Genomic DNA, 23,285 nt, shown 5'->3' with positions numbered 1-23,285 from the left:
GCGAAGATGGTGAAGACTGATTTTGGACCTTTTCCTCGACCAGAACAGCTGAAAGGGAAGAAGTACTGCAAATTTCATAATTTGTGGAATCATAACACCGCGGACTGCGTGAAACTCAAAGACCAGATTCAGGTATGGCTTAATAATGGCAGTTTGCAAGTGGAAGCTCCAGTCACGGCGGCGGCGCTAGTAGACCTGGATCTCTTTCCAGACACTGGGATTAACATGGTCGATGTGAGCTGGACTAAACAGCAGCAACAGAAACCCACTTTGGATTTGGGCTCGAATGAGCGAGATAAGAAACCCTCCGCGGACGGAACACCCGCGAAGGGCAAAGCTAAATCAATCAGTCAGGCCTCGCCTGTGGTCTTATGCTCGCGATGCAAAGAAGAGTGCAGTATTCAAGTGTCGCCTGAAGAGGTCGAGCAGACATTTCGCTTTAGTTCCCTACCACCGATCAAGTGGGCTTCGTCATCGCGGAATTATCAACCTTCTGGCCCAAGAGAAAAAGAGAAAATGGAGTCACCACCACCCCCAAAAGACTCCAATTTGTTCAGGAGGCTGAGAGTGGCCACGGTTGATCAGAAACATGAGGAGAAGTTCATGAAGAAGGGCAGGGATGTGCTGACCGAACCGTATATCCCGCCAGCGCCAGCCGCCACCATCAAGGAAGGAAGGTGGTACACCAGAGAAAAAGGAAAGGCGGTAGAAATAAGCACCTCCAAAAAGAGGAAATTGCAGCGCAGGTTCGGGGAGGCCAAGCAGTTCCGAAGATGGCTGCAAAGAGTTCGTCGTCCCATTGAGCCCAGCAGTTGACGGAGACCTCCTCCCACCAATCTTCGTATCCTTCTTCAGTCCCGTCGACGGGGTCAATAAATCGAGCCCAGTCGGGGAGATCAACCAGTGCGAGCATACTTTGTGCCGGCACAGGCCCGAGGGGGGGCCCGAATCTGCGCCAAGATGTGTTGTAGTTCTAGGCGTCGTACAGGGGAAATGGTACCAATTGGACAAGGCCGAATTGGCCAGCAAAGTGGTTCGGAGCGTAAAGCTCGTAGCTGAGTTCCTCAGCAGCTATCCTGATGTCTGAGCAGGAGATCGTGCGGCGAAAAGCCAAGAGCGAGCGATCAGTGTAGCGTGGATCGCCAGGAAGGAAGCCATATTCAAGTAGAGGTAGGAATCTTCTATCCATTATTATGTCACAGTACGGCATCTCATCCAGGAGGTACAAATAGGAAAAACATTCGAAATACGGAGGGGATGAGTACCTTTCCTTGTGGCTGAACCACTGACCCAAGAGTTGGTCGGCCGGCGGAAGCAGTGGGATGTCATTGTGGCGGAAGAATGGAAAGTAGGTTTGGATCCAGAAATCCAAAATCCAAAAGGGGCCAGACATGCTAGTCTCAAACGGGTGCATGGTGGCTTGATATAACATGCTGTAGAGGGCTCCCAGTACCGGTTGCCCGAGCCCCAAGTTGCGGCCGTTGTAGAGGGCCGTCGCTAGAAGGGTCCAAGTACCAGTGGGCTTGCAGGAAGAGGTGCAGAATATGAACTTGCAAAGCCAATACTCCAGAAAAGCAATTCCGCCGGTCGCAGTGTGCTCCCGGCTGTAATACACCAACCATCGTGGGTAGGAGCCACTGTGGGTGCTGCGACCATGTTGGGCCATGGTTGAAGTGAAATTGACATAATCAAATTGGCCATGCAGATAGGGCTCTCCATCGATGGGCAAGCCAGTGATGGCAAGAATATCCAGCAAGGTGATACTCATTTGACCGAATCTAAAGTCAAAAGTATTGGTGGCGGTGTTCCAGAAACAAAGGAAGGCAGCGAGCGGCGAGCGATTGCCGCCGTGAGGAAGATGGAAACATAAATCGATGGTGTGTGTGATACCTGCTGCGTTCCAGCGAGCTAGATCTCGCACTCGCGTTTCGCGACACCAAGAAGTCTCTGCTGAACTGATGGAGGACGGCCAGTGCCCTATTTTGGCACGATGGTTCTGGGCGCCCCAGCTACTGAAATCTCCAAGGGTCCTTCGAAGGACCGGAATGGGTCGGCGGACTGGTAGGCCATAGAGAGCGATTGCGTCGGCCGGAATAGCATCTTGTGGCGCCGGCCCCAGTCCGGTTTGGTGGTCGGAGAATCGAAGGAGCAGGGGTCGATGGATAGATGTTTGGAGGAGAATGCGAGCACCTATGTTGGTTCCCCAAGTATGGGCAACCTTTTCGTTTAATTCCTCTTCTTGATCGATGACTATTTTCTTTGGGGGAGCCATTTCTGGGTTTTTGTGAATGAGAGATATCGGAAGAAATGGGTTTTCTCTGGGTTTAAGAGACCGTATGGGTTTCTGATGTGACAGGTCTTGCGGCCATGAGTTTAAATAAGGAATTTTGTGAGGGAAACGATACGACAAAAAGGCGTTTTGCAAACTAAAAGACGCGACCTTCATTAATGACATCGTTTCAAGCAACCGGCGCGTCGTTTTAGTCCCCTTCAATCAGTTACATCTTCATGGGCCTGATCTCGGGGCCTGGGGGGCAATGTTTGAGCCCAAAAGTATTTTTGGCAGGATCCTTTGGTGCGTTTGAGCCAGCGGGCCGATACCTGCAGCCCAAAAATAAGCCTACTCGGGTTTGGGGTATAACTTCGCCCATTCCGTAACCCATAAGGAAAACGAAACCTTATTGGGATCGAGTAGCAGAGATTGAATAGGAAGCGTCAATTAATAATCCTTCTAAGGCAAGGAGCAGTCGAAACCCTAGGTGTATAAATACAGGGTTAAGCGGCAAAGTTAAGGACCTTTTTCCGAATCAATCAATCCCAATGATTACAAAGCCTCCCCGGAGCAAACCTTCAACCTCGTTGAAACCCGGGGACCGTACTTCCAGTCCTATTCTCCTCATGAGCCGACTGCAAGTACTACTGCCACAGATACTACTAGCGAAGCAAGGGTAACGCCCTCGCAACCCAGCGAAGCTAAAGATACGCTTTAGCAAACCTCGTGCTTTCTCAGAACTTCCCAGTGATTGCTCTGCTCAACCTACAACGTTGAGTATCGATTTTGGTGACCGAAGAGATCACACCCAAAGTCCTTATCCGTAAGGCAAAAGTCCTTTTCCGAAAGGCTAGAGAAGAACCCTGTGGCGAGGTTGGTGCTCTCCTCGTCCACAGCGTAAGTCAGGTCAAGGGACTACCCCGCCGACTGCACCTCGCGGTGCTGGCACGCCTGCGCAATCACACATTCAAAAGAGACAGTTTGCACACCAATTGGTTTTGGAGCCAAACATGAACAATACTCATGTAATATGTAGCCTTTACGGGCTTTACCTATAAAGATAAGGAAAAACTAAGGTCCCTAGATCCACTAGGAAAAATTAGTTAAAGTATCGAATACAGAGTAGTGATGTATCAGGATCTCAAGCCTCGTCATCTGAACAGTATGGAGTGAATCAGTAGTAGTCACATCTATGTATCATACAAAGACGATTACTTGGTCTAGTCACCGCCAGTGACCATTAATTTTTTAATAATTTATCAGTAGATTTAAGTTCAATTGTTAGGATTAAATGAAAGTGTTTTAATCAGTTAATGATAAGTAACAATGAAATTCTTGGTCACACATGACGTGAACACTACTCATGTAATATATATAGCCTCAGTCCCGATCACCTGGTCAGCAACTGACCAAGGAACATTAGCTCACTTATCGTCCGATTTCAATCGGACGGTTGACAAATATCTGGATTTTGGGGAGGAGCCGAGGAGATCTGTCAACCGTCCGATTTCACTCGAACGGTAAGTGAGCAAATGATCCATGGTCAGTTGCTGACCAGGTGATCAGGATCGTATATAGCCTTTACCTATGAAGATGAGGAAAAATTAAGGTCCCTAGAACCGACACGTCGTTCTTTGTGGATTCTTGAAACAAAGACACAGCCGAGGTTCCTTGGCGCGTATATCCCCATCGGACAAGGAGAAAGATGGCTCAGTCTCTGCTGCACTCTGCCTCTTTGGCCGGAATCCGCTGCTCCACTCCCCCCTCAGGTTAATTACCGCGCCTCAGTTTTCCCTCCAAAACCAAAAAGTAAATATTTTTTAACCTCTTTTGGTTGTTGATTAAAAGATTAATGCTTGCAGATAAATGGAGTAACATTTGCAGATTGATTTCTTCACATAATAAACACCCAATGGAAACCAAGGCCACCCAGAGTTCATCAGTTGCTTCTTCTACGACGTCGTTTGGGAGCTCGAACAAGACGGTGTGGGTTTGGACGGAGAGCAAGCAGGTCATGACGGCCGCCGTGGAGAGAGGCTGGAACACCTTCGTGTTTCAGAGTCAGAAACTCGCCGATGACTGGTCTTGTAAGTTGTTTCAAACTTTCAGAGTCTATTTTGATCTGGGTTTTTGCTGTAAGTGTGAGATTTTGATAAAGGTGGAATTGCATTTGGGTTTTGTTGGGTTTCTGCTGTAGCATTGAGATTTTGATAAAAGCGAAAGCTTTAGGTGGAATGGCATTTGGGTTTTTGTTATGAATGGAATTTGAGTTTCATTTAAGGGTTGCATTTTGAATTTGAGCAGCAATTGCGTTGATAGATCCTCTTTTGATCAAAGAGGGAGGGATTTTCGATAGCAAGAACTCGAGAGTTGCTACAGTTGTTGAGGTTTCCAATCCCAAAGAGTTGGAAGAGCTTCAACCCGAAAACGGGGTGGCTGAGAATGTTGTTGTTGATTTGCTAGATTGGCAGGTGAGGTTTTAGATGACTGATTAGATAATGTTGCTCCTTGCTGGTGCATTTAGCTTGTTTGCTTCTGTTTTCGGAGTGAAGTTTAGCTTGTGAGGTGTTGTTTCTTTAGGTGATACCGGCGGAGAATATAGTTGCAGTATTTCAAGGGAGTCAGAAAACAGTGTTTGCCATCTCAAAAACCCCTGTCGAAGCACAAGTCTTCTTTGAGGTAGAAATGATATGTGCTGAGATCGAACAAGTGAATAGGCATTTCACTTTTGAACTACTGATTAAGTTCAATGTGCTTATAGGCTCTCGAGCATGGTCTGGGTGGAGTTGTTTTGAAAGTTGAGGATGTTCAAGCAGTTCTTGACCTAAAGGTAGATTAGTTATTGTCTAAGGGCTTCTTGGTTGGTGTAAAAAGGGTTTTTGTTTTTCTTACATTGGTTAATATTATCAGGACTATTTTGACAGAAGGGACGAAGTGGGCAACATATTGAGTTTGACCAAAGCCATTGTTACTGGAGTCCAAGTAGCTGGAATGGGGGATCGGGTCTGTGTTGATCTCTGTAGTCTCATGAGACCTGGTGAAGGACTGCTTGTATGCATCACTCTCATTTCTGATATTACATTGCTCCCTTTATTGATATTGCACAATTAAATGAATGTCACCATTCTTATAGCCCGAGTATCTTTCAAGGTTGGATCATTTGCCAGAGGACTATTTCTGGTTCATTCAGAATGCTTGGAGTCAAATTACATTGCCAGCAGACCTTTCCGTGTCAATGCGGTGAGTTTGGTCCGAAAGTTTCCTGCAAATGCTTAGAAGCACTTATAATATCAGGCCTTTCTGTGTTGATATAATTTTTCTCCAATTAGTGCTCCTTTAAATGCTGTTTGTAAAATGAGCAGGGACCTGTACATGCCTATGTTGCTGTTCCAGGAGGAAAAACAAGCTACCTCTCAGAGTTGAAAGCAGGAAAAGAGGTGATTCTGGTTGATCAGAAAGGTCATCAACGAACAGCAATTGTTGGACGTGTAAAGATAGAGACGAGACCACTAATCCTTGTGGAGGCAAAGGTTTGTACTAAATACAATAACATGATGTGATTAAAAGATCATGTTATAATTGAATTTTCATCGGTGTTAGTTTTCTATGCGGCAGCTGGTAGGTTCATTTGTATTAACAACATTACTAAGTTAGCTAGATTGCAAAAACATTGTGTTATAAAACGGAGGACTTTGATAACATCTGTGGTGATATAAGGTGGTAGCTAGATCGTAGAAACTATAATTTATAGGAATATCAGAATAAAGTAACGATACACAGTTCCAAAGACAGATGCGAAAACAAATGAAATCCTTGTAAAGCTATTGCAGAGTACAAGTTATGAATTTTCTAATGTTTCATTTAAACCACAATGATGGCTTTTACTTGATTAGTTGCTGAAAAAATGGTTTGAGGTTTTTCCAGTGCTTTGCTGCTTAATCTGGAACTAATGAACTAACATGAAGAATCGTTTATAATACATTTCCTTATCTTCATTGCTTCGTACCTTCCATTTTCTAAATGTGTCAAATTTGTTAGAACTGCTTACTTTTGCTCTTTAATGAACTTTTTTATTGATATTGGGGTATCTTTTTCATGCTTCAGAGGGATTCGGATGATCAAACAATCTACAGTATTCTTGTACAAAATGCAGAAACAGTTGCCTTAGTTTGTCCCAAAAAAGGTCTACTCTCGCCATCTGAAACTGGTTTTCTGAATTTTTTTTTAATCATTTTCCTTTTGCCCTCCTACTTTGTCTCATAATCATTGAACTTCGACAATTTATATTTGCTGCAGAAAATGGAGGGCAAAAAACTGCAATCCCTGTGACTTCACTTAAAGTCGGAGATAAAATTATGCTCAGATTACAGGGAGGAGCCCGGCATACAGGAATTGAAATTCAAGAATTCATTGTGGAGAAATAAGAAAGGAAAATCTTGAACTCATGTGGAGAATTGATGGAGTTGAGATGCAAATGTGTGTGGCAACATATCAAACTACAAAACATCTTGAACTCATCGGCCATGTAACTGTTCCATTCTGAATCTCTTTGGCTGTCTAATTTTTGGTAGATAAATCTGTTAGAGCTGACTAAAAAGGAAAGTGTATAATTTGTTTTCTTGGTTGCCTAATTTTGAGAAAGTACTTTATTATAACTATTTTATTTTTTTCAGACGCCTTTTTTATTTTTTTTTGAGAAAAAGAAATTTTCATTAATAATCCATCAGATTACATAACGTTGGATCTATAGTTACAGGACCGTCAACATGAGTGACTTTCATGAGCCAACAAGGCCCAACTCCTAACCAAATTTTACGCTCATATCCCAGAACTACACTGAGTAACAACCAAACCCGAACCGATACAACCCAGCCACCAACCTTACAATGAACTGTTTTCACCCGTTCGGACACCGCAACCCTAAACCGCCAGACGCCTTATTATAACTATTTCGATCAATGAAAAAACAGTGGGTAGCCAAATTTTTCTCCCAAAGCGAGCCCTTATACTATCTAGGTGGTCCATGCAGGAATACAAGTTTTATGTATGTAATACCACATGAAACAGTTCGGATGATCTAAAAAGATTAAGACGTTTCCCCTCGGGCATTCCTGAGTTTTAAGTTTGTTTATAATTTCATTTACCAACTAGAAGAAGCAAAGGAAAAGAAAAAGAAATTAAAATATCGAGGAGAAATGCACAGATCGCAAACTATCTACAAAGATAGGAACCGACAAAAGAAAACGTATAAGACCATCACCTTTACATTACAACATGCAGCTACAAGGTTCTTCTCTGTGATTTTGATTAAAAGGACAATGACATCAAAAAGAAAGCTGTAGTCTGTAGATATTTCTTTGTTAATATTCTATGCTATGCTGTGTATGGATTCCTAAAGTCCAGCTGTAACTGCATGGCGAAAGGCATAACCTAGCTCATAGTATCGCCCCTCCAAAGAACACACCACTCCAACACCGCTTCTACATCTGGCTCAGTCTTACAATCAAGCAGCAGCAGGTTTGAGTGATTTTGGTGTCGATTTGGGGTAGTTGGGAGTAGATGGTTTGGGAGATCGGTGAGGATGGTCAAGGTGATATGGTGAGACATTGGGACCAGTTGGTAAAGAGCGGCTTCTAGATGGCTGTCCATTCCTTGGAAACCCACCCGGCACTCCAAGGCCATTTCTAGAATTGAGATTGGAACCAGGACGCTCTGCGGGCATGATTTGGAGGTGAGATGAAGTGGCTAGGTCCTTGAGGTTGAGCAGAGGCTTCAACACTTCAACAACTTCACTCATAAGAGGTCTAGCCTTTGGGTCGCGACTGAGACAGTGGGCAGCCAACTGAAATGCCTTTTGGGCACCTTTGATGGAGAAGCGACCTTCAAGTCGAGGATCTAGTAGTCGGTAGTATCTTCGCCTATCTCCAAGATGAGGGCGAACCCACTCCACCAAGTTCTGCTCCCCATGGGGTCGGTTTTTGTCCATAGATCTTCGTCCAATCAGAATTTCAAGCAGAACCACCCCAAAGCTATATACATCACTTTTTGAAGTAAGGTGACCTGTAGAAGATGAAGACATAAAATTTGGATTAATTGGAAAATACCCTTGAATCCTAAATTAGTTCAGACTTCAGACGTAACACTTTTATACAAGTATATGGATGTACTGTCATGCTTATGGAGTTGAGAATTATGCACAAGAGCATGGAGATGAGAGGATGATAATTATAAGCTAAGGTTAAAAGACATAATGCTCAGAAGTCAGTATAGTTAATTCAACTTGAACGTGAAAGACTGACCCATACATTATAGATATACCTTCCATAAGCAAAAATGTATCAGCTGCATCAAGGGGAAAAAGACAGTAATTCCAATACTATGGTATGCACGTGGTGTATAGTTATTCTTTCCTTCTCATTCTTCATAGACGGGCGGAGTTAATAGGAGATACATTACCTCCAAAGCAGGTATCTAACATATCTAGCGTGTGTTTACTAGAAGATTAAGGCAGCCATGGACAGACCACAAAGGGGAGGTGATAGTGAATGAAAAAAAAAATGTCACTGCTCCAAGTGATGGACTGCAAAAATCGGGACCCAATTTTTTTATTTTAATGATTCTCTTGGTTTTCTGACTTTGGAAAATCATAAAAAATAAAATAAAATTTTCATGATTTTTATTTTAATGATTCTCTCGGTTTTCCGACTTTGGAAAATCATAAAAAATAAAAAATAAAATAAAATTTTCATGATTTAGGGTTGGGGAGATTTCATTTGAGAAAATAAGAAATGCAATTTTGGCAAAAAAAACCGTTTGCTATATATAGTCCACAGTTTTGGGTAGGAAATCATGGTCTCAGATAATTTTTTTTTTCCAGGGTTGGTTCCCACATGGTTGAAAAAGCGTATGACATCTTTCGGTGTGCTTAAAGGTGTTAAAGATTGTCAAATTGTGTTTTGTTAGGCAACTATGGGGGATAATAGATCAACTGTTCTTTAAGATTAACTTCTCTAAGAGGCTAGGGGACAAATTAACAAAACCAAACTTCCCATTTATGTAGTATATACCTAAGACTGTCAGGTTTATCAGATTTTGGGTGCAAGCAATGCCAATACAAAAGCAACACAGTATTGAAGAACAAGCAGTCAAAACTGTTCAGAACAAGGCAAACAAGACAATACATACAGTTTATAATACCAACCTGTCATAACATACTCGGGGGCAGCATAACCGTAAGTGCCCATCACTCGGGTGGAGACATGAGTTTTATCTCCCTCTGGACCATCTTTAGCAAGCCCAAAATCAGAAAGCTTAGCATTGTAGTCCTGGAATAGTATTAATCATTAGAAAACAGGGTGAGGACAAAACAAAGTATTTGAAAGTTCAGCTTAGTTACGCACCGCATCCAATAATATGTTAGATGTTTTAAAATCTCGAAAAATCACTGGTCTTTCAGATTCCTCGTGAAGATATGCAAGACCCTTTGCAGCATCAAGAGCTATTTTCATTCTGATGGACCAAGGAAGAGGCAAGGACCCTGTAATGGATAACAACACTATTACTGAAACATAATAAATCGTCTACCAGAAAATTGTCAGGTAATCATGATATCACCATCTTAACTTATCACCCTAAGAATAAAAACAATATGAGACAAAACTGTAGGGTGAAACTAACATGTATCTATTTTGATCATCATATTGAAAAGTGGCCATAGTGTAATACAATATGGCCAAAACTGTTCAAATACAACAACAAATGTAAAGGAAAACATAATTCTTCAAGAACAAGAAAATATTAGGCTTATTGAATAGGGGTGGAGAGAACAGAACATTTAAAGTATACTGCAGTGATGCACAAGCAAAGTAACAATATAAAACAGGACACAAATATTACAGATGTACCAGCAGTGATTGCAAAGTGATTTTTGTACCCTCTACTTTCATAGGGTAAATTCAGATTTCATGGTACCTCCCAAAAAAAATTACTAAAAGAAATTGCCACTAGGAAGAGCAAATTACAGATAAACAAATTCCTACGAGAAACAGTTTTATTTGCATACTTCTAAAGAGGTGATTCTCCAAGCTCCCTCGAGGCATAAACTCATACACAAGTAATCTTTGATCATCCTCGATGCCATATCCAACTAATTTGACTAAATTAGGATGAAGTAGTTCACCAAGATAAATAACTTCAGCCTGAAATGTGGACAAGACAGAATATTATCCCTCAATCATGGGAGTGAATTAGAAATACTTTTACTTCTCGATCAGTTGTAATGTAGATAAAATAAAAATGAGACACCATACCATCCATTCTTTGTGACCCTGAAGGCCATCATGGTTCAGAGTCTTTACAGCCACTGGAATCCCAAAACCAGGTTTTGCTGGAGCAGTTCCAGTCTCATTGATCCAGCCTTTGAATACACAGCCAAAACCGCCCTCTCCCAAAAGACTCTCAGGTCTAAAATTCTTTGTTGCTGACTTAAGCTCATTGAAGGTGAATCTTTGAAGCTGAGAAGCAACTTTCAGTTCCTCAGGTGCTTTGGGAGTGGACAAAGTACTTTCTGTGTTACTAGTGGCTGAAGACAAAGCACCTGGAGCTACTGCTTGGTCTTGGATTGTGTCAACTGTAGACTTGCTATCTTCTGGTTCAAAGAAAGATAGTAAATTATATCGTCAAATAAATTTTAAGAAAACCAGCTTAGCCCTATTAAATCAGAATTATTTTAGAATATCTCATCAAAAACAGATATCGCCATCCCAGCCCTCATTTGAGCCTTGTAAATGTTTGCATTTAAATGCTCGAGGTCAAGGGTTCAAAGTATGCTGGTGGTGATGATGAAAGTAATGACGATTCACATATTCGATGAGCTATAAGGAGCAGTCACAGACCCTAAATATGGCATGAATGCACTTAAATTGGCAATAGGATAACACATTTCCTAGTTGAGTATCTTGTTATATTTTTTCTTTTTCAAATCACTATTTTCTTTCAACCATAGCATAATTTGTGTCTGTAAAGATTAACTTTTAGAGATTATCAAAAATATGGAACTACAGTTATAAGTTAGTGACCTACAAGCATGAAACACTGCACAGAGCACATACAGACCGTTACTTTTAAGGAAGAGTTTTGCTGTTGTCAGTTGGCACACTCGCACGTGGGCGACTAACGCTAGCATTTGCCATATGACACATGCATAACGGAAGCATTTCCCTCACGAGTCTCGAAATATGCATACAGCATACATAGAATGCATTGATTGTCAAGACAACTCGTAACAATCTTCCATATAAATTGGAGTCAAAATTACTTCATAGCACATAGCCATAACGTATGGGAGAATAACGCTAGATTTGCCTTTAAGACACGTGCACACGGAACGCATCTCATTGCAGAAGATGCATTAATGCCAACACAACGCTCAATCATTTTCCCCAAGAAATTGGAATCAGAATTACTTCATACAGCACACAGTTGAACCAACAGATGCATGGCATCTATTTAAAATAATCAAAGAAAGAACTGGCTCTGTGTCCATACTTCAGGGAGCATCCAGAAAACACAGATCAAAGTTGAAGCTAAATGCTAGAACATTGTTAAGAACTAGAATCAAACATGCTGGAAACATATATGCAACTAAACGCACATCAGTACAATTCTAATTAAAAAATATATGAGAACACCTCATGGTTGAACTTTGAAAATTCCTAACCATTCTTGATTAGGAAACTACACGAGCTATCAACTAAGCAACTGAAACCAATTCCAAGCAACAGATTATGACCATACAAACAAAGTTATATATGCTAAATAGTTAAACAAAGTACTCTATGAAGATTCATAAGCCATAGCACATAACATGACATGCTTTTCAATAAGCACATATATCTGTGGGGGCAACAAGCATGCGTCAAAAACAGTAACACCATGACATTGTAAAGAATCAATATTGAACACCTAACTCCATATAAAACCATAAAAATCAAGCAGGGGAATAAAAACATCGTAAAATAATACGAAAGTTTAAGGAACAGATTGAATTATACCATATTGTGTGCTATTTCCACTCGTAGAACTATCCACTTTGCTCTTTGAAGACATGCAGCTCCCCATGAACCTAAACTTCATCCAACAACCTCTGATTTCATCTTCCTCCTCAACCTTTTGCTTCCCCTTTGATTTTCCCTTGTTCCAAATCCCAACCCGCAAAGCCTCAGGGCCAACTCCCATGTTTTCAAAACCCTAAATCAAACCCCCCACAAGTTCAAAACACCCTCATTCACCAAAAGAACCTATCTTTTCAATCCCCTTCAACACAGACTCACCAATTCAACAAAAATGAAAATGCACAACAATCTCCCACACAAGGAAACCCACCCAAAAACATCAAAATTCAAAAACAACACATCAGACCCTTTTCACAAACAATTCAACCCAAAACCAACACAAACCCATTTGAGCAATCTAGAACATGAGTCTCAAAGAAACAAGACCCATTTGAGAAAGAAAAAAAGACATGCAGGCAAAAAGAAAACCACACCAACCCCAGAAACAGATTCCCTTCTAGTGATCATATGAAAATGATCAGCTCATTTGCAGCTTATAAACACAAAACACACTCACATTTCACTCGCGGAGAGAGAGAGAGAGAGGGGCCACAGAGAAAGACAAACAACATTAAAGAAAGGGCGTCGAGTCTAAGCTAGACCAGAAACCTAAGAAGCACAACCAATGCGGTTTGGTTTTTTTTTTAGGGAGAAGGGCACCACAAACGTGCGTTAAGCATGAAAAGGAGTGAGGATGAGGAACAAAGGTGGTGTTAAAACCACAGGCAGTGATGTAATGTAATGCCTTCCAAGACTTCCATATTTGCCTCCACCCACTTGGCACTCTAGTCTACTACGTTACTGCTTCTTCTTCTGGCAAATCTAGAGCGCTAAACCTCCCCACTCTCTTCTGCAAAATAGGCATTTCAAAAATGGGTCCTTTGGGGGAAGTGGGTGCCCAAATTTGAGCGTTAAAATTGGTAAAAATGTTCTTTTTTTTCTGGGTTTTGGTTGCTTTTTTATTCATGTTGAGAGGACCTTTTGTGTTTTCTTGTCGGGGTTATTTGCGTGGAACTTGTCAAAGTTCTTCTCGGCTTTGCCAATTTCTATTTGGGCCACCTCCAAAAGGGCCAAGAACAGATCTTTCCTTGGAGACTTTGGCACTTTAGCCCAGATGGTAAGAGAACCTTAAACCTTTTTCCTTTTGCATGCTTGATTCTTTAGATAGAAATGGGTTGCAAATTGAATTTTTTTTTGGGCCAGGGTTGGAAATTCATTTATTTACTTTTTTGGTCAAGATTGGAAATTCATTAGAGTCAACAAATTCTAACTCCATTCAAATTACCAAATAAAGTGGGTAGATAAGGTAGTTTGTTGAGTCCAAAGAAGATATGGTAATTTGTTATTTGTTATATGTGATGAAAAAAGTAGGTTAATAATGTGAGCTAATGAACCAAATTTATTGGATTCGCACTCCTAGGAGACCCATCATTTTGTTTAATTCAATCTTCTCATAAAACGTGTAACATTTCCTCTTTCTGCTTCTCCTATTCAATCTTTCTTAATTTCTTGTCCTATTATGGTGCTCCCCATATTCTAGTTTGATGGGATTCCTCAAATTAAGGTCTTATATATGAGGGTACCTTAGGATCCAGTATATTGGATTCCCTTTGGCCTTTGCTGATGTTATGTAGTGGGAATAGTTGAGGCAGTTTTGACAATTATGATAGTGTTTTGAGAGTGTGAATATTACCCGGCCTATGAATATTCACTCTCTTTTACCTGAAAAGAACTTCGGTACCCTCGGGAGATTTAGTACTCGAGAATGATGATTAACCTTTACAATCCAAGGCGGCGAGAACAAAGTTTAAATCCTCCTCCTAATCGGCGCAACTCTACGATTCTAGCTCCTTAATTAAGTCCAATGCAAATCAAGTCTTAGCAAAAAATATATAAGCCTCCCATAATTTCAATAATATACTTAAACTCTTAAAGCATTGTTATCAATAATGTGATCAAAATAGTAACTCTAGTACGTCCCAACCGCTTGTTCTGTACAGATGATAAAAGGCTTAAAAACTTGCTCGTTTTGTAGAGAGAGAGAGAGTTGGTGTTGGGTAGGGTGGGGTGGGGTGGGGTGGTGTTGAATGATAGGAAAAGGATATGGTGGCAGAAAGGTCACATGGTTATATGTGCTACAGAGGGAGTACGCAGTTGGATACTTTCAGTTGTCAGATGCAAATTTACAAACGTCACCTTCAAGAACCTCAAAAACAATACAGTGACCATTTCCTAACCTTCCTCTTCTATCTGGCTTCTTCTTACTTGGACTGTGTGCTCAGAATCTTACCTCTTTTAATTTCCCCTCCTAATGATACTGGTCCTTTCCTCATATTAGCTACCTCTCCCACTGAGATTTTCCTTACACTTCTCCTCAGTTAATCTTCATCATCACTACTTCTGAATTCTGATGCATGAAGTCAGCTTTTTTCTCTTCTGTACTGTGACAATTACTTCAGCGCCCAATTACTAATTTTGATTCCTAAAATATAAGCACCAACAATGCCAGAGCTGGAAATCCACTCACTGGCACATGTGTATATCTTTCTCCAATATATTAATCTCTAATATGATCTAATCCAACAAAGCAAGAAAATGTAGCATAATATATGCACAAAAGAATGTGATATGGAAATTTTAAGTGTATTATTCAGAGGCAATCATTTCCCCATTACTGATGAAATTAGCAAAAATATTGATCTCTGTACATCAATGTTCTACAACCAAAAACTTAAATTGATAATCGAAAACTCATAGGAATCTGAATCCTAAATGAGCCATGGCCGGGAACTGCGTAATGGGTTTGATCAATGAAAATGGTGTGGCTGCTCAGCAGGCCATGGCCAGAAGCTACCTTGGTGGTCTTGGTCAATGGAGCCATTGTTGAACATGGTGCAGAAAGTTTGGTCATCTTGAATCATCTGGTCAACTTTGAGGCAGTGGAGGTCTGACCTTGATGAGCCTTGGAGGAGTTGGGTTATGCTAGCATGTGGTGGCCTGCATAGGGATGATGGGAAGAGATTCTTTGATCCATTTGTGATCTGGGAATTTGATTGTGGGCTGTTTGCTGCTGGTGTGGTACTTCTTGACATGTCTAAGTTGACATGATCAGAACTGTTGTCATCAGTACTGCCATTACTCCATGAACCCTGATCAATCTCTTTCTTCAAATGATTGTTAAGCCCCCCTTCGAAGTTTGAATCTTTAATACCTTTTACAGCCAATAACTGCATCATCAAGAATTTGAACTCAAGTAATCAAGACGAAGTACGAAAGAATATAAACCAGCGCACGCCCGAATTCACTTAATAAGATGAATAGACACGTAATTGTATACACAAAGCGATGATGTTAGGGAAGGAAGGTCATTAACATAACATAGTATTCAAACAGATAAATATATATTAATTACAGCAATCGAAAGCAACCAAGAGTAAAATCCTCTTGTTGATCATCAGATGCACATCTGACAGACAGACTGATCAGACTAGTTAATTATAAGAGAAATCAGGGAATATTAGTATGACTTTTGGATGTGATTATATATATTTTATACTACATTGGATCAAGAGCTCCAACAACTAGTAGAATTAACATGATCTAGTAATAATAATGCACCATAATCAATACTGATCTTCATCTAATATAGGATAAACTACTTAAAGATTCAAACTTTATCAAACTCCATCAAAGAAAAAATCAATTTCTTCTTTTAGTTTTCATCCAAAACTGATCTGGTTATGCATGGAATATGGGATAGACCCCGTAGTAGTACTAGTAGTAGTGTTAATTACCTCAGCCTGAAGTTTCTTGTTGTGAGCTTGAAGGGCATCATTGTCAGCCTTGAGAGCATCAAATTTCTTCTTGAGGACATCATAGTCTTTCTCCAGCTGCTTTGTCTTCCACCTAGCCCTCCTGTTCTGAAACCATATGGCAACCTGTCTTGGCTGCAGACCAAGAGCCTTAGCAAGCTGCAATTTCCTCTCAGGCTCAAGCTTGTTCCCCATCTCAAAGCTCTTCTCAAGGGTCTTAACCTGCTCAAGGTTCAGCCTTTTCTTCTTCTCCCCAATCAGCTGTGACCCATCATCAGACAAATCATCTTGATCTCCTCCTCCATGCAGATCTTGGTGATCATAGTGATGGTGATTGCACTTATCATCAACCCCAGAAAACGATAGCGATCTCTTCATCATGAAAGGCACTCCCCCACCACCTGCAATTATATACAGAATCAGAACACATAACAGATCGATAATTGAATTATAGAGAAATGAGTGAGAAAAAAAAGACCATGGAAGTGTTGTGGTGGACAAGAGGGAAGATTGTTGAGGGAGGAAGAAGCTGCAGAGAGGTGGAGGTCTGGATCTTCATGGGTTTGAAACATGAAACTATGACAAGGTGGAAAGGCCATGGTTCATGTCAAAAATGCAATTGCTCTCTCTGACTCTCTCAGGGTTGCATGTTATTGCTAAAAGGCTAGGTATGAGTACTGTTCATGCAGCTAAGGATATATAGGATATGTGTCCTTGGTTTGGGTGTTGTTTGTTGCTTTTTTGAAGCAAATTTAAGGGCTTTGGGATTATGGTCTGGCTCTCACTCTCATGCTGACAGAGCTTTCAGAAAGAGAGAAGAGGGTGATGGGTGCTGCAGAGACTGAAAGACAGCGATTTTTAGGTGAAGAGAGAGAAGAAAGAGAAAAAGAAAAGAGAGAGAGATCCATATCCTAGGATGGGTCCAAGAAACCTCTCCAAGCTCTACTCTATATTATACACAACTATACCTCCTCTCTCTCTTGCATACAAATTAATTATACTAACAAATCAGCTGGGTTACTTAAATAAAACAAATTTTCAGCCCAGAAAATCATGTAAAATTAAAATCACACAATTGTAAAAAAATTAGATCCCATATGACATTCCATCAGCCCCCAGTTACAAGACTGTTAATCGTGACGGATTCAAAAATTACATTTTATAGAATAAATTTATTGAGAGTTAACGTAAATCTGGCATTGATCAAGAAATTAACGAGAACAAAGCGAGATGAGAAGTGAAACCCTAAATCAAATTGGCATCACATATTTGCTTCCACATGGATCACATCATGTGTGACGAGGAAACTTGGCAACATGAAAACCCAGAATCCAAGGAGAGGAAAATAATAGACAATATATATATAGAGCAAGCTAATGTGTGTTTTAGCAGAGAACGTCTTCCATGCTCGGAGTTTGGAGTGCTCGGGTTGTTTGGGCCCAGTCACGTGAGCAGTACCATGTAGGTGGGAAAGGCTTAGCCTGTTCCCCGGTAGTCAATAACATCTCTCAATCTCTCATCATCTCGTCTTCTCTCTGCTCTCTCACTTTTTGTTTCAAACTGAGAGATGACGAACGAGGACGAATTGCTTGGGTAACTCATCAAATTGCTTGAGTAAATTCTTCTTCTCTTTGCTTCCTTGAACCAATGTTGCTGTGTTCTAATTCCGGTATTGATAATTGGTTGTGCTTCAAACACAGACCAACATCACAAACGATTCCTCTTTCGAATTCATGGCCTTGGACGCCATAACCAATTCAATCCCAACAAAAAGCAAAAGCACGCAACACAACAGAAGCGCCACTCCTACCCCCGAATCGGTACTGCCCAGCTAGCCCACCGTCTTCATGGCACACCGGCATTCCCCCGAACCAGCACCAAACAAGGTTCATGGATCTGAGAATGACTTTCACGAAAAACCCAGAAATCCAAGTCTTCAAAATTAAACCGAATTCGAAAAAAAATTATACCAAAGTGTATAGCATGATGAGTGTATAGCATGGTGAGTAGAAGAAGTTTCTTGCCTCATGCATCCCCAACGTCACCGGATTCACCGGAAAAAGCTGAAGAAGCTTTCGGCCTTCGATTCTCCCTCTTCGGGACAAACCAGTACCAGAGGAAGGTCGGCGACAATGAGATGAATCGAACGGCACCGGTGTGACACCGTGAAGTGGCCGGACGGAGGATTCCAGCAGGTCGCCGACTCAGGTCGTCGGGTCGCGGGGACCGGGTTGGGAGTCCAATGCTTTGATCTAATTTTTTTTTTTTATTTTTTTTTTAGATGATGCATTGATCTGATATGAGCCACATATATAATCTTCATTTATTTTAATTTAGGGCCCTGATCAAGCAGTGGACAAACATGCGGCTTAGATTGCACCGCATGGATTTTTTTGTTTCTTTAAAATCATTTTCAACATTTCGAAACATTCAAAAAAATGTAATAAATAGCTTGGGAGTCCAAAAAATTCTCTGAAAATTCTTATAAACTCGTCACATCGCTTAGTTTATCATCCAAATATCAGTTTCCCTAATTTCTTATGTCTTGAAGGAGTTGCTCTTTGAATAATGTAATTAACAAATATATGGTTATAAAGGTAAATTCGGTTGACGGAATTGATTGAAGTCAAAACGATAACGAAATTAGCTGAATTTTTTCCAATACGCATAAAATATTTTAACTCTCTCATCCAACGGTTAGTTTTTCCAATTTTGTATGTCTTGATGGGGTTGCTCTTTGAAAATTTTGATAATAAATATAGGTTATAAAGGTAATTATAGTTGACCAAATGGATTGAAGTCGAAACGAATGCGAAACTGGCTGGATTTTTTATAACAACACCAAGAAACATTCCAATCTTCCCATCCAACAATCGGTTTCTCATAAGTATGAACTATATCAACTATTGTAAAAATTTCGAGAAGTTATCTCCTCATGATTTAGCTCCCCTTAGGGAAGTATAAGTATATAAAGGGTTGACCGCTTTGTTTGATGTTGAAATAATGACGGATCGGGTTAATTTTTTTGCACATTAGCTATTATTACACTATAAATAGAGGGATAATGTCAAATTTATCAATTTCAAGTTTCAATTTTTTTGGATCGCGCAAAATCCTTATATGTCTACTAATGTAGTCTAACTTCTTTATTAGTTAAATAAAAAAATATACCTTCCATAAGCAACAAGGTAGATGAAATAGATTTTACCAAAATCGACCGTTGGATGTTATCATAATAAGAAGAAATGGTTATGGTCAAAATTTCAGCTATTATCGTCGTCCTTTGGGTCTCGATCTACTAGGTCAACCCTAAAACCCTAAATACCACAAAGAACTAATATGCTCATAACCGCTCACTCGCAACTTCTTTTTTCGATCTGTCAGCTCTCACACTCTCATGGGTATGACCTATATCAAGTAATGTAAAATTTTCATAAAATTTATCTACTCGTGGTTAAGCTCCCCTTATGGAGTTATTAGTGTCTAAGTAGTTGACCGCTTTATTTGACATCTAAATGATGGCGAATCGGGTTAATTTTTTTACACAATACCTATTAATATGCTATAAATAGATGGGTAATGTCAAATTTATCGATTTTCAGTTTCGATTGTTTAGATCCCACGAAATCCTTATATGCCTACTAATGCGGTTTAACTAGTTTATTAGTTGTATTGAAAAATATATCTTCCATGAGGAACAATGTGGAGGAAATAGACTTTATCAAAATCGACCGTTGGATGTCATCATGATAAGAAGATATAATTATGGTCAAAATTTCAGCTATTTTCGAAGTTGTTTGGGTCTCGATCTAATAGGTCAACTCTAAGCCCTAAATACCACATAGAACTAATATGCTCATAACCGCTCACTCGCAACTTGTTTTTTCAATATTTCAGCTCTCACACTCTCGTGGCTATGACCTGTATCAACTAATGTAAGAATTTCATAAAGTTTATCTACTCGTGGTTAAGCTTCCATTAGGGAGTTATAAGTGTATAAGTGCTTGACCGCTTTATTTGACATCTAAATGATGGCGGATCAGGTTAATTTTTTTACACAATACCTATTGATACACTATAAATAAATGGATAATGTCAAATTTATCAATTTTATGTTTTAGATCGCACAAAATCTTTGCATACCTACAAATTTATTGATTTCCAATTTTGTTTTCATCCGCCCTTTTGCAATTTACCCTTTATATATTAAAATAGTTTGAATCAAAATTAATCTATAAGGATAATAAAGTGATTTTATGAAACAAAAAATATAAAAAAAATAAAAATAATGCAAATGTAGCGGAAACGTGGTGGGTTTCTAACTTTCTACGAGGAACCTTCAAACTATTTTTAATTACCTCCCCACACACTCTTGAAAAAAAAAACAACAACAACAACCACCTTCCTAGGCGCTGTAGGCCGATGCTAGTTTATTTCAAATTTTTTCTTTTCATTCCATTTTTTAACAAATTTTAGGTAACAAATTCAATTTATTATATATTGTGAAAAAGAAAAAAGAACCAAAAAAATAAAAAGGTAATGGGGGTGGCTCGAACCTGTGCTGCCATTCCCCAAAAGGCCAAAACTAGTGCCCTGAGCCACTGCACCATCATTGTGCCCATATTTGTTATCTTCAGTTTAATTTAAGATCTTTTGTCTGAGTATTTCAATCTTCTTCGACCTCCTCTAGAGCCTGTGAAATCTTAATTCAATTGCCCATACTGCACAATTGTCCATCTGTTCACCCATCAAATTCAATCGAAATCTAACTCCTAAGCCCATATATTCTAAATCAAACCCGATCTAACTTCACCCTCGACTTCTTGGCCGAGTCCGCCGATGTGACAACAACGACCGGGAGATGATGGACTGCGAGGGATGGTTTTGTTGCCGGAATCGGAACAAATCCAATTCTTTCAATCGTGGGGTTTAAGGCTTCTTATTCATTGAAGCTTTTTTCAGCATCTTGTCATTTTTCTGTGAATTGGGAACTTGGGTTTGCTGGGTTGAGGGTTATGCATCATAAAGTTTTGAACTTATTGTTAAAGTTTTGTACTTGCAGGATGGAGTTTAGAGGATAAATGGTAATAAGTGGAATGCAGGAAAGGTGTTTGTGAAATGTTCTGCGAATACAAAAATGGAAGAGTTACCATGGGAGATCAAAGTTTAACTGAAAGTGATTTCTGATTAAGAGAAAACATTCTAGCAGGTCAGCCGGTTACATAAATGAGCGATCAGGATTATGACAAAACATCTGACGGTTAGAAAGTGTGGTGATGTGCCCGAGCACTCCATGCTCTGAGCATGGAAGAATTTTCGGTTTTAGCAGCCATTTAACTAAATTAACATTCATCTTGGTGGACCTTGCATTATCGATTAATTAAGTAATCCGAGCCTGTCATTTGCTGGAGAATTTTGGTTATTCTGTGTCAAAGATGTGGATATATTATCCTCAGCTGTGTCTCCTTGGGATTTGAACCACAGTTACTATAAAAATTAATTTGACACAGGTGAATAAATCTAAGGCCATAAAGTTAATTTGAACTACTACCTTAGTTCAATTTTATACATGGTTAATGTTCCTCATGTCCTCCGTGATCAAGGCATGCAGCATTGGGGGGTGAGGAAGAAGCTTTTATTTGCTATACTACACATGCACATGAACTCTTTTATAAATCGATCAACACTTCTCTTGCCATTTTTTTAACTCTCACGATGGTTTTACCGTATCAGATGGGGGAAGCCAGGGAATGCTATTACCGTCCGCATCAAATTCCCATTAAGCTATGAAATCACTTAGTATCTATAGCTCCGATGTGTACATTGTTTTTCGGTGCAGGATATTAGATATGGAGGGTGAGAAAAGCAAGTCAGTGTGTCAAGTTTTTCACTGCTTGTTTCTGTAAGAAAACATCTTAATCTGTCACGTAAAATGAGAAAATAACTAATTGAGATTTTTAATGTTATTGTTCACGGTTCAGTGATTAATTAAGAAGATGGAAGTGCTTAAATGTCATACATACAGACTTACCTAACCTACAAGAAACACTAACCATGATTATCTTAGGTAATCACCAACTGCTACCCCGACATATATTGTCCTGAGGACATTATTCATGTGGGAATAGCAGAACACATGAGATTCCATATTGGTTGAAAATGGGTCATCTCTTCCACTTCTTAGCCTCCATCTTCTGCTTTGAAAGCTAAGCAGATATGCCTTCAAAAGGAAAAATGATGGGACTCTCTGTGTCAGTTTTCCATGGATGGAGAAATCAATGGTTGCTTTCACTTTTCTAAAGCCAAGACCTAGAACAATTCTAACTGTGTGAATGTGCTTTTTTCTTTTTTTTTCTCATGTATATATTATGTCTTGAAAGTTCTCAATTGTTTATTTTTGTCCGTAACTAATAAGAACATTACATGAGGTTTTTTCTTTTAGCTAGCTAAACACTTCTTTTCCGGCCAATCCGTTTAGTTTGAAAGTATCATTAAGTTTTCAACATCTCTCTTTATTCTTGTTTGTTGGTTAGTTTCAATAGTTGTCATCATTGTGGGTTTTCGCTAAAATCAATCATTGTGTTATATTAGGCTAGTTGGGCGGTCCGTAGCTTGAGTGTATCATTAAATTTTTAACATAGAGACTTATAAAGGTTTGTCAGTTAGTATTATTAGTTATCAGCATTCTTGCTCTTCGCCATGATCAATCATGTTCATGTTAGATTAGGATAGACTGGCTAGTCCCTTTATCTTAGATGTATCATTAAGTTTTCACTCTCTCCTTATTTTGATTTGTCGGTTAGTTTCATTAGTTATCATCATCGTGGGTCTTCACCAATGTGAATCATGTCTATGTTAGATTAGCTAGGTTAGAGTGCTAGACTAGACGTTAGTAATTAAATGAATAAAATTTTAGTGACGTTCAACATAGAGGTAGTATGGAGCAAAGTATTAAAGTGAGATATTTGATCAAAAGAAGTTTTATGATACATCAAATATACTTAATTAATTCACTAAGTAAACTAGTTCGCTATAGAAATAGAGTACTCCTAAGCTAGTTTGTAGAGTCAATTTAACTCTGCAGCACAC

At 39.7% G+C, this 23,285-nt stretch overlaps 3 protein-coding genes across 5 annotated transcripts; 1 reads left to right on the top strand and 2 right to left on the bottom strand.

The window, feature by feature from the left end:
- Nucleotides 1-3,898: 3,898 nt before the first annotated feature.
- On the top strand, nucleotides 3,899-6,922 carry LOC112188880 (3-dehydroquinate synthase homolog). Of its 2 annotated transcripts, XM_024328112.2 has the most exons (10): nucleotides 3,899-4,041; nucleotides 4,135-4,359; nucleotides 4,577-4,743; nucleotides 4,853-4,951; nucleotides 5,034-5,102; nucleotides 5,183-5,323; nucleotides 5,423-5,512; nucleotides 5,635-5,802; nucleotides 6,377-6,455; nucleotides 6,569-6,922. In XM_024328112.2, the coding sequence occupies exons 1-10, from the start codon at nucleotides 3,978-3,980 to the stop codon at nucleotides 6,694-6,696; spliced, it is 1,230 nt and encodes a 409-aa protein (XP_024183880.1). In that variant the 5' UTR covers nucleotides 3,899-3,977; the 3' UTR covers nucleotides 6,697-6,922. The 2 variants fall into 2 exon arrangements, 1 of the variants encoding a protein (XP_024183880.1); XR_002931607.2 differs by lacking the exon at nucleotides 6,569-6,922 and having other exon boundaries at nucleotides 5,406-5,512; nucleotides 6,377-6,454.
- A 552-nt stretch (nucleotides 6,923-7,474) lies between these two features.
- LOC112190003 (probable serine/threonine-protein kinase PIX7) lies at nucleotides 7,475-13,293 on the bottom strand. Of its 2 annotated transcripts, none has more exons than XM_024329418.2 (6): nucleotides 12,325-13,293; nucleotides 10,582-10,916; nucleotides 10,335-10,470; nucleotides 9,673-9,809; nucleotides 9,474-9,597; nucleotides 7,475-8,332 (listed from the first exon to the last, which is right to left on the bottom strand). In XM_024329418.2, exons 1-6 carry the CDS (start codon nucleotides 12,506-12,508, stop codon nucleotides 7,776-7,778), a joined length of 1,473 nt encoding a protein of 490 aa, XP_024185186.1. In that variant the 5' UTR covers nucleotides 12,509-13,293; the 3' UTR covers nucleotides 7,475-7,775. The 2 variants fall into 2 exon arrangements, with proteins under 2 accessions (XP_024185186.1, XP_024185185.1); XM_024329417.2 differs by having other exon boundaries at nucleotides 10,582-10,919; nucleotides 12,325-13,292.
- Nucleotides 13,294-15,008: 1,715 nt separating this feature from the next.
- On the bottom strand, nucleotides 15,009-17,111 carry LOC112190004 (homeobox-leucine zipper protein HAT7). The gene is made up of 3 exons (XM_024329419.2): nucleotides 16,675-17,111; nucleotides 16,179-16,597; nucleotides 15,009-15,611 (listed from the first exon to the last, which is right to left on the bottom strand). Exons 1-3 carry the CDS (start codon nucleotides 16,793-16,795, stop codon nucleotides 15,192-15,194), a joined length of 960 nt encoding a protein of 319 aa, XP_024185187.1. The 5' UTR covers nucleotides 16,796-17,111; the 3' UTR covers nucleotides 15,009-15,191.
- Nucleotides 17,112-23,285: the final 6,174 nt, after the last annotated feature.

Source organism: Rosa chinensis, chromosome 2 (genome assembly GCF_002994745.2).
Source record: "Rosa chinensis cultivar Old Blush chromosome 2, RchiOBHm-V2, whole genome shotgun sequence".
NCBI lineage: Eukaryota > Viridiplantae > Streptophyta > Magnoliopsida > Rosales > Rosaceae > Rosa > Rosa chinensis.
Note: the sequence above shows the minus strand (reverse complement) of the source record. Positions and strands in the feature narration are given on the sequence as shown.